The 17694-nt window shown below is 35.5% G+C and overlaps 1 protein-coding gene across 6 annotated transcripts; it reads left to right on the top strand.

The window, feature by feature from the left end:
* Window positions 1–9387: 9387 nt before the first annotated feature.
* On the top strand, window positions 9388–16870 carry LOC145098942 (disease resistance protein RUN1-like). Of its 6 annotated transcripts, none has more exons than XR_013704595.1 (9): window positions 9388–9570; window positions 9697–11148; window positions 11884–13012; window positions 13102–13419; window positions 13499–14395; window positions 14484–15111; window positions 15929–15999; window positions 16391–16525; window positions 16613–16870. XR_013704595.1 is itself a non-coding variant. In XM_079036541.1 (8 exons), the coding sequence occupies exons 2-8, from the start codon at window positions 10574–10576 to the stop codon at window positions 16628–16630; spliced, it is 3636 nt and encodes a 1211-aa protein (XP_078892667.1). In that variant the 5' UTR covers window positions 9389–9570; window positions 10387–10573; the 3' UTR covers window positions 16631–16870. The 6 variants fall into 6 exon arrangements, 2 of the variants coding, with proteins under 2 accessions (XP_078892667.1, XP_078892671.1); XR_013704594.1 differs by having other exon boundaries at window positions 10387–11148; XR_013704596.1 differs by having other exon boundaries at window positions 9389–9570; window positions 10387–11148; window positions 16403–16525.
* The last annotated feature ends 824 nt before the right edge of the window (window positions 16871–17694 follow it).

Genomic DNA, 17694 nt, shown 5'->3' on the forward strand with positions numbered 1-17694 from the left:
ATAAATAACAACTGTTAGCGATACTGATACCTCTGGAGGGATCACACCTACTACAAGTTCCCTGGTCTTATCGTGGCCATCCTTGGTTCGGGTACGGATCCTCTGCTTTCAGTAGTACGGGCCCATACTACCTTCCACATCTATCCGTACCTTCTCCAAAGACTGCCTTGACTTTACCAGGTCCCTTCCACTACCGCTGATCACTACCACTCTTATCCTAGGCTTTCCCTAGGAAACCTCTGACTCCACCCGACCCAATCCTCAGTTGTTGAAGGTCTATTTGTGATGCCGATTAGCTATTACCTGAATACAATCACATGCGACGAGGCTCGAATAATCCTTCGAGTAAGGGACTCATCCCTACAACGGTTAGGACTCAAACAAGAGCTACGCAATAGGGTCAAATCCAACACTCTGAGATTATTCAACCCTGATCACGTGTGACTTTAACGTATTCACCTAACAGCTAACTCCCATCACTCAAAGCCCACATAGCACAAAGCAAACATCATTTGGACAAAAGGAAACAATATTAAGCAACTCTATCCTCGTAGAGAAAAAAACTGAACTAGCATACAATGATAAACTCGTACTATCAGGCATAACCTAAACAGGCTACCCTACTGCTGTCTACTCAATTCTAGCATGCAACTTTTTCATATAGTGAAGCACATAAAGCAGGCACATAAGACATCACTCCTAGATCCTTAGTCCTATTCTAGCATGCTGTTCTACAGGAACTGATAAACATATATAAATTTGTATGGGTACAGTGGGGAATACTTACTTGAGCTCGGCCGGTCGCGCACATCACACACTTCGTTCCTTCTTAAAACTCTTTACTTAGCTTTTCAGAAAATATTTTCTTCTTTAAAATCTTTTAATCCCTTGATTTGAGTTCAGACACCCCCGAAGGCGTGTCTGAATCCCTCAAACCAGGGCTCTGATACCAACTTGTAACATCCCAAAAATACGAGCCAAAGTTTTCATTTTTGAAAACATATACTTAGCAAAACATTAGTAGTAAAACATACACCAAGCACATCATTTCATAAAAGTGTGCGTGTCTGGAAAACAATTTATAAAAAAAAACATAACAACGTCAGAGTACAATCCCCAGGAAGATCTCATGGTGCAGAATACAAGCGTGTGTGTGATGGGCCGCTACTGCGCCAGCTCTTTCCCCTTCGAAGAAGAGGTACCTGAAACCAAAACTGAAAACTGTAAGCACGAAGCTTAGTGAGTTCCCCCATCATACCGCATACCATACAATCACATATCATACATATTGCCAGGCATTTCTGGGGTGCCCGACCTACCCGATACGGCCATTCTGGGGTGCCGGCCTACCCGTGTCAAGCCATTCTGGGGTGCTGACTACCCTTCGGTCCTGACGACCGAACCTCGGGGACTATTTCACCCCCTACTGCTACTATCACATATATCGTAACATAACATATTATCAGACATATCTGGGGTGCCTAAGCTACCTTTCGGTCCTAACAACCGAACTCGGCGACTGGTCCCCTCCTACTACCTCTATCCCATATAACATAACTAGCCAGCATGCAAACATATCATCACATACTATCAGACGTACCTGGGGTGTCTGACTACCCTTCGGTCCTAACAACCAAACTCTAGTACTATCACATACAACATATCATGCTAGCATATAACATATCAGGTAGTAGCAAACCTAGATGATATCACAAAGACAATCATTTATCATACATCTCCTACTGGTGGGCTGGCATTGTGGCCTTAGACCCACCGCTACTGGAAGGTAACTCACCTCGTAGTAGCTGCTGATCTGTGTGGGAATGGTCTATCTGCTGCTGCTGCTACTCCGGAAATCCTCCGGCTGCAATTCCCACCAAACACTTAGTCAAATACTACTAACCGACCTCAGGGTAAACTGACCATTTAACCTTAACCAAACCATGAGTTAAAGTCAAGGTCATCTTCCAGTTGACCCGACTCACCGAGTTGGCCTGTCAACTCGCCGAGTCCCTATCCCTTTGTCTGACCACTATCCCGTCTCTACTCATTGAGTTTGGCATTGACTCGACGAGTTTTCCTTCTAAGCTAAAGGCCAATAGTCCTTCATCCTACTCGCCGAGTTGTATGAACAACTTGCCGAGTTCTTCTTCATCTGATGAACACTCTATGCTGAGACTCGCCAAGCTGTATGAACAACTCGCTGAGTCTGTTCTTGAGGCAAGAAGATTGCCCTGAACTCACTGAGTCATGGCATTGACTCGCCGTGTTACTACATGAGTGAGTCTGGCTTCCAACCCACTGAGTCACACCCTATGACTCACTACTCCAACCCGCAAACACGAAAAGGGGGAAAACTTAGGGACTCGCGACTCGACTCGCCGAGTTGGCCACATGCAGTTACTATACACTCGATTTTTCTTGAATCCAGCTCATGCCATTCACAGATTTGGGTTTCTAGGGCATGAATTACACGTAAAGGTTCCAACTTTACGTGTAAATCATCACCAATGAAGGTTTTAGGGCTCAAAATGCACCAAAAGAGTAGATCTAGGGCTTTCATGCAATATGACTCCATAAAGGCAGTAGATCCAAGCTCCAGGGACTCAATCATGCCTAGATCTAGAGGCTAACAACTTATTACAACCCACAATGCACATACAAGCTTGGGGAATGGCTCAAGAAGGACTTTCATGTAGCTAATACAGACTACAAGCATGAAAACAGAGGGGAAACGAGTTATACCTCAAAGAAAATGCTGAGATGACACAAAGATGGTTGTCCTCCTTCTCTTCTTCTTGATCTACTCTTCTTTCTCCTCAAAATCTTCAAGAACATACCAAAAAACTTCAATCTCACAAGGAATAGGGGTATAAACGATGTTGGGAGCTCTGAGGGTGAAGGGGGCGAGCTTAGGGGCGGATAAGAGGGTTTAAATAGGGTGCAAACCCTTGAAATTTACAGTTTCATCAAACAGCGGGGACTCGCCGAGTCCAGAATATGGACTCGCCGAGTCGCCAACTTAAACGTGTTCCGGATCACGTCTCTACTCAGCGAGTCGGACCTACGAATCGCCAAGTCCAAGGCTAAAAATGAAAAAAACTAAGATGAATTTTTACGTACCAGGAACTAGGTGCTACACGCTTGTACTCACTCACTGAATCACATACAACAATACATTTTATAGCACCTAGTTACTGGTGCGTTTAGATATTATCAGTGTGCAACCGACTCGCAAGATACAACTCACACATCTCGGTTTCAAGAATATAAGATATTAACATTTCACCAATCACTCGTGATAAATTCCATGAAGCGATCCAAGTGAGCGTGAGTTTAATCCGATACTCTAAACTTATAGCAGCACTCATGAACTCTGTAGCAAACTTGTGCCATATCTAAACATTTTAGACAATCTACAGACGGATTCATGACAATCTTCTTTCATACGTACTTCCAATGTATAAGCGACTGTGGAGAGTTTGAATAATCTTATTATTCAGGAAGTCAAAACATGCAAAGTGAAACACAAGAATAATACTAATACTACATGGCCTCAAATATTTGAGTATAAGTAAAATACCTTTTATTTAATCACCATATTGATTAGTCAGTATTTGTTGTTTCGGGTAATCAACTTCTTACTTGAATTATAACAACGATTGTCCCATGCTCTTAGCATGTACACTATGTTTACCTATGGTCCTTATTTTATGAAAGAGTATAAATGAATAACATTTTCAATCACCCTCATTTCACAATTCCTAATCCATTAGTGTAAGAATACAAAACTCTCGCCACTACTAGAATATGTTAGATTCTAACATTTTATGCAATGGTTATTTCGTAATTTCACGGCACAAAAGTCATCAAGACTCGGCCAATGAAATTACAAAATGCTCTATTGGAGATTGTTACAAGACAATTCCATAGCCATGAATTCTCATATTCCAAGTACATTCCTTTGAACATCCTTCTTGCATAAAAGTTTCTAATCTACACATTGATTTTCGATATCCAACTCCCAATATGGAAACATTTCTATATTTTCCATATAACAACTCATTCTAAATAGAATCTTATCTATTCATAATAATGTCAATATGGTCCATCCATGACTATACTTCTAACTGTCCACAAGCGATCATTCCTTGGCGAACCTTAGATTGTTCTTGATAGTTTTTTAATTATTTTAGTCAAATCCGGTTCTATTCCCTCTTTTCCTTTAAATGCACTAGGCATTTGGAAAATTTTAGAACGGTCGAATATTACAACATATACAATCGATCCTATACCTGAAGCGTATTGGATACAATTCATAATGAAAAACGTGATACTTTACAAGTTTCTTACTATAATATCGTCATAATATTTCTGTTTTCCATGTTCTCAAAATTCAAACTATGAGGAGGGATGTCGTAATCATAATCAAACTTTGATAATGCAAATAATAAATATACCCTTGACTAAATTCAATTAAAATTTCTCGATCTAAGCTTTTAGATTGGAAACGAAGTATAACATTCTCTCCCTTAATTATAGCAAAACAACTTTTCAACCCCTGCAACTTTGCAAAGTGAAACCTTTGTTTTTCTATAACTAATATTGCCAACTTGCAATACTTAAATAATAATCATGCTCCCACTAACATGATGATTATATCCATTCCAACATAACATTTATGCTCCCTCTAGCTTTGACACGTATTCAGAAATAAGCTAAACTTCTACAAAATAATACTTATTGACTTCCAAAGTTCATATTTTCTAACACGATATGCTTTGATAAGCCTTTATATAGGTTTCTCAAACTTATACACATTCCCTTAGATAGCTCACATGTGTGTCTAAACTATCTTAGAACTTATATTACTAAGTCCCAAATGTTTGGACTAATTACCAAATCTCACAATTCGAACTATGAAGATGGATGTCGTAATCATTATCGAATTTGAGGATGCAATCTACATAGTTGCTATCTTCTTAAAATCTTTCTTAGTGAAAGCGTTTCCACACAATAATTTTTCATGAAGGAGAGAAAACCTTATGAAACTTAGATTTTTATAGTGTATGTGTTCCTATCCATGTGATTTGTCATAACCATAATCATAAGATAATGTTCGTGAGAAATCCAAACTCTTATGGAAAGAACTTGTTCATACTTGATTTCTTACCATTGCTTCCAAGTACCAAGATTTCCATACATCATATGACTCAAATCATATGATTCCAAGCTTCTGTCCAATTGAAACTTAGGCGATGGGAATCTTTCCTTACTTAGAGAAATTTGACAGTTCCATAAATAACATAACTAAGAATCACATCCATTTATAGAAATACACAAACATCAATTTTTCACAACGATTTCATTGCAAGGATATATATATATATATATATATATATATATATATATATATATATATATATATATATATATATAAGACAAAAAATTTATTTTATTCATAAAAGCAGCGGAAAACATGTCCTTACAATGCAAAATCATCTGAAAAACTATAATATTCCTAACAAATCTATCATAACTTTCTAAGTTCAAAATCTTATCTTCGAATCCATGTGATCGTGATCCATTTCTTTGTGATCAGACTCATCTTGCTCTTCCATCAAGCTTCCTCTCTTTTCTCTGATCCTGCAAAACATTAAAATGTAATCTTATCACATTATGTATTTAGAATCAATGAATAGGAACTTAATGGAGTTAGATAGTGGAATTTACCTGAAGTAGAGCCATACTTCTTGACTCTCCTATCTCATAGATTTTTCAAGTCCTCTGGGTAGCTTCATAGCCAACGTCCCTTCTCTTGGCAGCAGAAACATGTGTCTTCTCCTAGAGCAACCACTGAAGCATGGTTGGTTGAATTACCAAACAAATAAGCTCCATTACTTTGCCAAATAATTTCTGATTCAGCAGCAATAAGCATGTAAGTTAGGTCAATGAGGGTCGCATCAAGATCCATTATATAATACTCTCTTATGAACTTATCATATGACTTAGGGAGTGACTGAAGAACCCAATATACAACCAACTTCTTTGGAAAATATGCACCCACCATTGTCAACCTATCGATGTGTGATTTCATCCCTAGGACGTGATCACACACGAGTTTTCCATCTTCATGTTTCATTGGCAACATCGCTTGAATGATTTTGAACTTTTCAATTCTTAGATCTTATGGGTTTGGGAGGACAACAGAAGGGGGTGGAGGAAGTGAAACCAAGCTAGTCCACAAGGCAAGGATCGATCTTTCACCTTCATTGTGGAACAGACTTTCACTTTGAGTAGGCAAACCTTTTCTATGGGATTTGGGAAGACCACGGTTAGATTCAGACATCTTCAAAACGAGATAAAATTCAAGTTAGTCGATTGATTGATTTAGTCTTTAATAAATCACCCAACTGAGATATTAAGGCTAGGACCCAACACAATACTTTACAACTTGGGAGAGGGATGTCGTAACCCAAATTGTAGAACATTTGAAAGTAAGTGAATGATGATTCACTAATTTTCCACCATGAAAAACGAAAAAGAGATTAAGTTTTAAATGTATTGAAAACTCCTAGATCTTTTGAGATTCATTGAACTTTTCAATGACATGTTTAAATCTTGATATGCCCCTTGATTTGTGACTAGGATGCCGAGGATCACAAAACAGGGTGCGAATAACCATGCAAACTTGCATGCTGCCCCCAAGGTTATAGTCATCTATTCGATGTGTCGATTAACCACACATGCTCCAACAAACAATGACAAACATCGAGTCACCCTTTGCAACCTTTGCATAGAACCCATTTAGTGTGCCGGTTAACCACACATGCTCCACTAACGTCTTAGCAAAGGTACAAAGAGTAATTTCATGGAATTGCATCAAATTCACTTTTGCCTAAAGTAATTAAGATTGGGAATTTTGTAAAAAAAAACATTTAGTTACTTTATACTTAATTATACCTTTAATGGAAAGGGTTTGCCCTATCCTACCCGTTCGGCTAACGATCCTCCACCAATCAAGGAAGCGGTGGGTGAGAGTGGACACCCATTAAATGACCATTTTATAGGCCATAACCTTATACCCCCCCCCCCCTTATAGATCAGCTTCGTGAATGAGGCCTACTAACGGTAAGACTAGCAGTTTAAGTTATACATATATAATATTAGACTTTTAATGTTATATATAGTATAAGGGTGTATTTTACACTTTTATAATACTAGGTGGTTTAATTTAACAAATTACACTTTTAATTAAATATAAACCATATGATTATGGATTTATTGATTCTATTTTAATTATACTTTTAATTAACTACATAAAACCATAAGGGGTGTTACTTGAACTTTTCAAAAACTAGGGTTTTAATCAAATTTAAAAATTTCTAAAAATTAAAACCTTTTGATTTAAAATTTTAAATATTAAAACTTTGATTTAATAATTATCTCAAAATTAAACAATTAATTTGAATTATTAAATCTTAAAGGATTATCTATTAAATTAAAACATTAATTTAACCTAATCATTTAAATCCCTTAAAATTCGAAAATTTAGGATGGGATAATTCAAAAGATCTTTAATTATCTACTTAAACAATTAAGGGATAATTACAAGATATGGTATTATCCAAATCCCTAAAATTTGGGAATCTTGTCATGGGGACAAGGCAAATTTCGAAATCCAAGGGTTAGACAACCCTAATTTCGAAATCTTGGTAGCTAAGGAAAAGGGTTTGGGAAACCCTAATATAATTCGAAAACTAGGGTTTTGTAACCCTAATTTCGAAAATCCAAGCCCTAGTGTTTATTAGTCATAAACCCTAATTTGTCAAATTCATACATTTTATTAAATCTAATTGAACTAGTTGCTCTAATACCACTGTTGGGTTTTATACAAACAATCATATGTGTGCATGCAACCCTAGATACAGATCCATGTTTTCACTATTAGCCATACAACATTATAAACACAAAAGAAACCTAGCATGCATCTACTACTTTCAAAATTGACCTAGGAGAATAGAATACATACCTTTTGTTGTTATATAGTAATAAAAACTAATTCCTTGAGTTTCCTTAGCTCTTGAAAGCAAGTACCACAAGTGTAGTACCTCTAATGGCTCACAAACACACTTTGAGTGAGAGGATGAATATGAGAGAGAGGAGGAAAGATACTAAGCTCCAAAATTTGGCCCTCTTAGGGTTCTCCCAAGAGGTGGTTGAATTCTAGTGCCTTAGGGTGCTATTTATACTTGAGGCTAGCTAGGGTTTCAAGGCGGAAACCCTAATCCCTTAGCTTAGGGCCTAAGCAAGTCCATGGACTCCTTTCATTAAGCCCTTGGATGAAAACTCCAAGATCCTTCTAGGATTTTCATTCAAGCCTTAATAAAGGTGATCCAATAGCCCAAAGTCTCAACTATCAAATAATTACAAAACAACCCCTGAACTTTTAATTAGTTCTTTTAATCCCGAAATTAATTCCTAATTAATTTCTGATTAAATACTAGTTAATAATATGATTCCAAATTAATATATTAACAAATCATCTTTATACCCCAATTTATTATTCTTAACAATAAACCAGCCTCTCTCCTCAATAGTCATCATGTCTAGTCACCAGTGTGAAGGGAACCCAAAAGGATCATGCTCACAATCGGATCAAGTACATACCAAAATAGTTATGGACTTAGACACTAATCCAATAATCTATACTTCCATAAAATTATAAATACATATTTATACTTCTAAAAAACGTAAAATACATATCTATGCTTCTAAAAATGCATCTATATACTTCTAAAAATATAAACATGTGTATTTATACTTCTAAAAAGGAAAAAATATTTATACTTTTAAGAAGCATATATATGTAAAAATACGTATTTAGAAAGAAAAATATGTATTTTTATGTTTTTTGAAATATAATTATATTTTTTAGTAGTTACAAATACATATTTATACCTTTTTAGAAGTATAAATATGCATTTATACTTCTTTACAAGTATAAATATGTATTTTACATTTTTAGAAGTATAAAAATATCAATTTGTATTTATATGTAACAATACGTATTTATACTTTTTAAAAATTATTTATATGATGTTTAGATAACATTTTTTCGTGTATAATTTTTTTCTGTATATAATATGAAGAAAAAAAAATAATTAAGATAAAATCATAAAGGATTTGTAAATTTAAATGTTATATTTTTAATTTGATTTTAGGATAAATTGAAAACCCATTATTAGAGACAAGGATCACAAATAAATAAATAAATAAATAAATAAATAAATAATCAAAGACTAAGGAACAAAAATCATAAAAGAAGACAAAAACCTACAATATTTTGCAAATATTGTCGTTGTTAAAGTCTCTCGCGTTGACTAGTCGTTTCCCTGTTGACTCAAATAATTTCTTAGAACCACCCCCATCTTATCCTCTCTAGCAGTCTCCCTTCCTTCCTCAGTTGGTTCGTCATTTCCCTGCCGACAAACAAACCTCTGTAATTTTCAGTCGTCATCTTTCTCAGACTCGTCACTGCTTGTTCCTTCTCTATCATCGCTGCTTCAGGTCTGTTTGTCTTCATGTCGGTAGTTTACTATGAAGGGACATTCTTATAGTTTAGCTTCATATGTTAGATCATTTCATCTTATTAATCATAAATTACATCATAATCCTTTTTTATTTTCTTAACAGATGATTGAATTTTGTCTATTTCATTTACTGTTGCTCAATTAATTCTGGAGAGTTTGAATTTGAAACCATAGAAAGGTCATGGCTTGTTAGTTTCAAAAGCATATCATTTGGATCAAGCCCATAAAGGAAAGTCGAAATCCTTTAGATGTATGCTAATACTAGATCCAGTGATAGAGAATTTCAAAGTTGAAAAGATTTTTGCTGCTAATTTAGGGGATCTATGAACTTCCAAGTCAAGAAACTTACTCCTTTTTTGTTTAAATCTTTTAATTGTTTGTTGATATACAGTGCAAGCTTGAAATTTCCTCTGTGTATTGCAATTTCTCTTATGAGGGCTAACAGTGAATCTTGTAGTTGTTTACATAATGGTATTTGGTGTTGATTTGTTTAAGTGAGCATCAAATGGATTTTATTTAGACAATAGCAGGCATGTTTATGTGAGTTAATCAAATCCAAAAGAAGGGTTAAAACACACACTCTATACTATATAGCTCCAAAATCTACTCAAAACTTGAAGTTTGGGAATAAAAAGTGGCATATTTATACATTTAGAGTTCATATGTGTTGTAATCTAATCACTTTAAAGTTTATTTTCGAAGAATTCAAGGATACTATTATCATTGAGTTTCAATTTGTTTGATGAGATTTAAGTTGCATATAGTAGATATTAATAGTTTCGTATTTATGTAGAGGCATTGTGTACTAGATCCCTACATTGGTACATAAGGTAGGGAAGCCGGTGAAACCAACTTTCATAGCCGATAACGTGTGGAGGAGTTTCAGAACTTACTAAGATACACCCGGTATATAAGGAGAAACTTTAAATAAATAAACAAAATTGTGGGAAGGGTGAAGAGTCATCAATTCATTACTCATAATGGTTGTTCTATCTGAACTTCCAGAAGGATCTTCATCTTCTTCATCAACTCATGGCCATAGTTCACCAACTTGTGGCCGTAGTTCATCAACTGATGGTCATAGATATGACGTATTTTTAAGTTTTAGAGGTGTTGACACTCGTCATAGTTTCACTGATCACCTTCATGAGGCCCTTATTGATGCCAATATCAATACCTTCTTGGATGATGAAGAGATTGAAACTGGGGAAGATCTTAAACCGGAATTAGAGAATGCGATCAAAGCATCTAGGGCTTCTATCATTGTCTTGTCCAAGAATTATGCTTCTTCAACATGGTGTCTCGATGAATTGTTGCTGACCCTTGAGCAGCGTATGACATCCAACCATATTGTTATCCCAATATTCTATCATGTGGAGCCCACACATGTTAGGAAGCAACTAAGTAGCTTTGGAGATGCAATGGCTAAGCATAGACAGATGATGGAGGCGGAGACAAATGCAGATAAAAGAAGTCAATTAGCTCAAAAGATGGACCGATGGAATAAAGCACTTATAGAAGTTGCTAATTTAAAAGGAAATGATGTAAGAGGAAGGTAACCACTTTCTTATGCACATTTACATAATCCTTCAATTTTGTTTGATTAACACATCAATGTTAGTATCATTTTCTCCCAATGCATTTCAATAAGTTTCTTTAACATCATTAAATAGACATATATTTGATCTATTAGGATATAAATAAGATTCACGTAATTTTATCTAAGCTTTCAATTATGTGATCTAATAAATCAGTTCATATAGATGGATTCATTATTCTAGTAAATTCCATACATTTGGTATGAATTTTGTGTTTCATCATAAGTTAATTCAGTTAGACAAACTATTTCAATTATTTTTGATGTTTTCCATTAAGAAAGCAAGATTTGAAGGGTTTGCTATGCATCTACTATTAATTATACCATGCCACCTTCAAATCATAGTGTCCTTTATGATAAATAACTTCTCTTACCTTCGGTTCGTAAAAGATTACCTATAACTGACTTTTTTTTTCAAACACACCACAATGATAGTTATGGTCTTGTGTAAAGTGAAGTTAGGTTTCCCATTACTAAAATCTGGTATTACATTGGCATCTTTTATCTTATTATAGTATGGCCTTACACATAGGATACCTGTATAGTTAGACTTGTAAACAGAATATCGTTTTAATGTGAAGGACTTGATTAAAATTAATAGCTATGATATAATTTTGATTTTGGATCTTTGGACAAATTAAATCTCCAAATCTGGTTTGTTAGTTGTGTGGTTCTTATAATATCTGATTTCAGGCTGGAGACAGAGTTTATTGAAGAAATTGTGAAGGACATCCACCGTAGATTACATGTACCCTTAAGGAGCGTTCGATCACAGCTTATTGGGATGGAATATTATATTAACTTCATCACTTCATGGTTGAAAGATGCATCCTCATACACAGCAGACATACTCACTATTTCGGGTATGGGTGGGATCGGGAAGACATCTTTAGCCAAACATGTCTATGGGCTATATTCACATGAATTCCAAAAAAGCAGTTGTATTGAAGATATTAGTAGGGTATGTGATGGAAAGTTTAATGGGTTGCTTGATTTACAAGAAAAACTAAGCAGTGACATTTCAAAAACAAGTTCCGTTAAAGTTCATGATGCTTCGGTATACACCTCAAAGATAGAGAATGCAGTAGCACGTAAAAGGGTGTTTCTTGTTCTTGATGATATTAGTACGCTTGATCAGTTGGATGCGTTACTTGGAAGCAAAGGTTTTCATCCAGGAAGCAAAATCATTATAACCACAAAGGACAGGCATTTGACAAAGAGTTGTGCAATATTCAAAACAAACATTGAACCCATGCATAAAGAGCTCGTGCTTCAAGGCTTACTTGAGATCAAAGCATGGCAACTTTTGTGTCTCCATGCATTCAAATGCAATTATCCCAAGAAAGGTTACCAAGAGGTGTCATATAAGCTTGTGAAGTATTGTCAAGGACATCCATTGGCTCTTGAAGTATTGGGAAAATCTCTATATGATCGAGATGTAACTTACTGGGAAGGGTGCATAGAAGGGCTAAAGAAAGAAACATATTCTCATGTAAATAATGTCTTGAGAATGAGCTTTAACTCTTTGCCGTCCAAAAATGATAAGGATTTGTTTAAGTATATTGCTTGTTTTTTTGTCGGAATAGATAGAGATCTTACTGAAACAATATTAAAGGCGTGTAATATAAACATAGGATCTGGAATCCCAAATCTTCTCGACCGATTCCTTCTTACAATTGGAGGGAAAAACGAGTTGAAGATGCATCAGTTGGTTCAAGAGATGGGAAGGTTTGAAGTACGTCAAGAATCACTTGATAAGCCATGGAAGCGAAGTCTATTATGGTGTCATGAAGAGTCATTCAGAGTGTTGAAACAAAAAAAGGTAAGAGGCCATGTATGCTTTTAGTAGTGTGAAGGTCCAAAATATTTTTTATTGACTGATTTATTTATTTGTATTATGTTTCTTATTAGGGAAAGGGAAATCTTCTAGGTCTTACCCTTGACATGCGCATGCTTGAGAAAGAGAAGTTTGGTGTATCATATGAGCTGAAAACAAATGCATTGAGTAACATGGATAATTTGATGCTACTACAACTCAATTATGTGCACATGAATGGGTCTTATGCAAACTTTCCAGAGGAATTAAGAGGCTTGTGTATGCATGGGTTTCATTTAAAGTCTATACCTTTAGACTTACCTATGCAAAATCTTGTTGCTCTTGACATGTCATATAGCAATATTGAATCATTTATCGGTTGTTATAATAATCAGCTTGAGAAGGGGAAAAAGGTAACTTATCTTCATTTATTATTCATCCATCTTGAGTTGATGAATTCTCTACTGTTCTAACTTATTTCCATTTCTGCAGTTGGATGGATCGTGCTTAAAAGATAAAAGGTTACTTGGGTCATTGAAGATTCTAAATTTAAGTTCTTGTAAAAAACTTCGTAGTCTTGGTGATTTTGACCAACTTCCTGCACTTGAGAGGTTAGTAGCTAGAAACTGCATTGGTTTGCTCGAGGTTTGTGAATCAATTGAGCAATGCGTTGAACTTTTCTTCATCGATCTAAGCTATTGCAAGAAGCTTGAAAAACTTCCAAGAAACATAGGCATGTTGAAGAATGTTAAAACAATGTTGCTAGATGGTTGTAGTCCTTGTGGATCTCGAATCGAGAATAGGGGTAGCGATTCACTGGAATTGTGCAAGGCTAACAACATTGACATAAATACAAGAACCTCTTCCTCTGCCTCTGTGGGTGCTATACCAAGTGATTTGAAGTTGTTTGCAATTTATTTACCGAGGTCTTTAGTAAGTTTGTCACTTGCAAATAGTAATTTGTCCACTAAATCCTTTCCCATGGACATGAGTTGCCTATCAGTGTTAAAGGAATTATATTTAGATGGCAATCCTATAGATTCCATGCCCAGTTGTGTGAGAACCCTTCCTAGGCTTGAGATGCTTAGTATGCAACACTGTAAAAAATTGAAGTCAATTGAGCATCCTCCACGTACACTAAGCAGGTTGCTCTTTCCTGTCGATGCGTTTGTTTTACGCAAAGTCGTTTTTGATCCATACATGTCCCCACTAGATTTGTCAAGAAGTTTGGTCGTTTATTCAGGTTTGTCATATGAAATTGAAGGCATTGTGAAAATCCAACCAATGGTAGGTGTGGAGGAGAAGGTATTACGTAGCTTGGGCTGGAGTAATTTAGACTTCCTTAACGAAAGGCACTTGGGAGCTAATTCTTGGGAATCTGAAACCCAGGTTTTTTTTAGTTAATTTTTTTTGTCTCTATGTGAATATGTATAATACACTTCTTATGGAGACTAATTAAGGTGGTTGTATTTGGCAGATGATTTATGAATTTGGAATATTCAGCACACATTGTGAGACAGAGGAGATGCAAAGTTGGTTTAGGGATAGAAGCATGGGGCCATCAATATCATTTACCATCCCATCATCATCATCATCATCATCTCCAAACAATCTCCTTACAGGACTCAACTTCTGCTTCTCTGCTGACACATTGATAATTCCCGATGATTGTGTTCCATATACATATGATGCTCATTTCCCTTTATCACCAATGATGACAATTAGTAATATAACAAAGAACCACATGTGGATATACGAATGTTATGCGAACACACATGTTGTTGATGGAGGGTGTTGGGTGTTGTTAAGTCATTGGATGTTTGGGATGAATGAGATGGAGGCTGGTGACCACATTATTGTTAGTGTTACAATGCCGGATTATCAAGTCGTAAAGGAGTGTGGGGTGAGTCTTGTGTATGATGATGGAGAAGAAGAAGATGTGTTGGGTTATTACAAGTCATGGAATCACATAATTGGTGGAGATCTCTCTCCTTTTCAGACAACTACAGGACAATACATCCTAGACAACGGACGGTTTTTTGCTGATGGCATTGAATTGTATCACTATCATCATAAATTCGTTCCAGACGTCCCCGACTTTCAAGGTAGATGTGATTTTTGTTAAATATATTATTGTCATTGTCATGTCTTATGTATAATGACCTACCTGACCCATCACCTACTTTCTTTAAATAGATGGATAATGACCCATTTATTTATTAAATCTTTTAAACAAATGGATAATATGACCCAAATCCACTCATTTATTATTGATTTTATTGACCTATAAGATAAGATTTTGTTTTTATAAAATATATAAAATAAAATTTGTACTTTTAATTTATAAAATGAATAGACCCAAGCATTGATTCGTCTAGTCTACAGCAGGAGGTCCAGGAAAGCCCATCAAATTAGTTGGGATCAGTTCAGTCCTTACACTCTTAAGAGAGTTTTATTTTTCTGTTGTGTCTTAATAGAATTCCTTTATGGGTGAAGCACTATCTTAATGTTTGGTTTGGGATGGAGTGCTGGCATCCATTTTACCCTACCTTGAGGAGTATTTCAGCTTTCATTTTCTAGAAGATTGTTAGCTAAGAAAATTCTAGTTGCAAAAACTATTGGATCAGAGGCCCTTCCTCTTGAAAGAATGGGAAGACCCTATTTTATATATATATATATATATATATATATATATATATATATATATATATATATATATCATTCATTATCGGTTACTTGTTTATGGTTGTGAATGTCCTGCTTATTCTCTTTACTCTATGTAGGAGCTTATCAATACAGTCAATTGATTAAGTCTTTCGATATGTTGGATCACATAAATATATCTGTACCCAATACGACTACTTTGTCCAAGTAGGTTGTTTGTGAACAATGATTAACATATCACTTTTTATCTGTTATCAGCACAAAAGGAAGATTGTTGGTTCAGAGCTTTATCCCCAAGGAAGCCTGACATAAGTGGTCGTGCACATAAGGTATACTTTTTGACACCCAAACCTTTTCTCTCTTCGTGTGAACAATAGGCATACACAACCAAATATTAGGAATCAAAGTACTCCATTGGTTTGGGGGTGTAACAAAATAAGAGGAATTATGACCTTGCAATGAACACTTGAAAATGCCAACATTAAAATTTTGAATCATTTTCTGTTCATACCATGTCTAGAGACAATGGGTCAAAATCTTGGATCAAATTCTCACCACTCCTGTACTTGATATGCAGTTGAGTCCAATTCATAGATTCATCATGTTCAGTAGATGTTCTCGAGCAAATTCTATGTTAATAACAAACTATTGAAATTAATTTGGAAAAGAATACGAAATTGGTTAAACATATTCCTTGATTTTAAGGAGTCTTATTGATAGATGTCTACCCAGGATAGGACCAAGCAACATGTTGAGAATGCATAAATTTCTTCAAGAGTTTGGAAAGAGATTTATCACTAGGAGTCATTAATTCTGTTCTATCAAGAAAATGCAACATAATATTTACACTTCCAAGTAACTATCTGTTTTCGTAGCCTTTTGTATTATATCCTGTAAACTTACATAACTTTTAAAATTTTCTTACTTTTCCTTTCCATGTAGGGTAAGGGGGAATCTTAAAGGTGTCATCCTTCACATGAAAAGGATTGAGAAAAAGAGGCTACGTGGCATGAATAGAAGAGGAATGCATTCCGCAACATAATGCAATTGCAACTCAATTGTGTAACTCGGAGTTATATCCTACTTTTCCAGAGGTGTATACTAACTAGCCTCTATTGCAAAATTATACACATTTCAATTTGTATGGTATTTCCCAACGACTCTTTTAAGCATAGTTGTTAAAATTAAACACTTCTCAAATTGTGTGCTGTTTCCTGATCATAATTTGAACTGAATTTTTGGTCTCAATCATTGGCTTATCAACAGTGTCCAACGTGTATGGGCTCAAAATCTCAAATCCTTTATAGGATTCTATAAATCAGCTACAGTCTCCACTCCTTCAAGATTCCCCTGTTGTACTTGTCCGATTGAAGGCAGCTCACTCATACTACTAATAACACCTTTCAAATTCCCCTGAAGCATCCCATTGAGGTTAAACCTCCTGATGAAACTTGAAACTTCCTCTTTCCCATTGAATTAATTAGCCATGGAAACTAACACAGATTGTATCCCTAGAATAAACCTAACGCCCCTAACCTCTGTCATGTACAGCAGCCATCAGCTACCATCATTTGACCTAAAACAGCTAGATTTGGTTGGGATAAATTTCAAAAACGAATAATAGTTTTTTTTTTAATATTTATATATTTAGAATGGCGAAGAAATAAAATTAAAACTGGAAGGGTACAGAGACGATTGAAATAGAAAACAGTAATAGCCAACCTAATTTGAATACAACACAAAAACCAAAACTAATGAAGCAACACTAATTAAATGATGAGAGTAGATGCAATGCAACAGTTGAACAAGGAGGAGATGTACAAAACACAGCAGCAATTAGCCAAAGCTAGTTACTGGAGACAATAAACCACTTAAAGCAACTGGAGAATGAAAAACAATGAAAGCGACCCTATTTGAAAACTCTGAATAGCATTCAGTGCACCACCACTTTAAAGTAATAATATCCACACCACTAGTAATCCCCAAGAAATATTAAGAGCACCTGAAAAAGCAACCTAAAACTA

The sequence above is a fragment of the Lactuca serriola genome, chromosome 1 (genome assembly GCF_051521515.1).
Source record: "Lactuca serriola cultivar US96UC23 chromosome 1, Lser_US96UC23_V15, whole genome shotgun sequence".
Taxonomy (NCBI): Eukaryota; Viridiplantae; Streptophyta; class Magnoliopsida; order Asterales; family Asteraceae; genus Lactuca; species Lactuca serriola.

Coding starts and splice junctions, on each gene's coding strand:
- LOC145098942 (XM_079036541.1), top strand. CDS start 10,574: ATGGTTGTTCTATCTGAACTTCCAGAAGGATCTTCATCTTCTTCATCA. Junction 13,013..13,101: donor GAGTGTTGAAACAAAAAAAG/GTAAGAGGCCAT, acceptor GTTTCTTATTAG/GGAAAGGGAAATCTTCTAGG. Junction 14,396..14,483: donor CTTGGGAATCTGAAACCCAG/GTTTTTTTTAGT, acceptor TGTATTTGGCAG/ATGATTTATGAATTTGGAAT.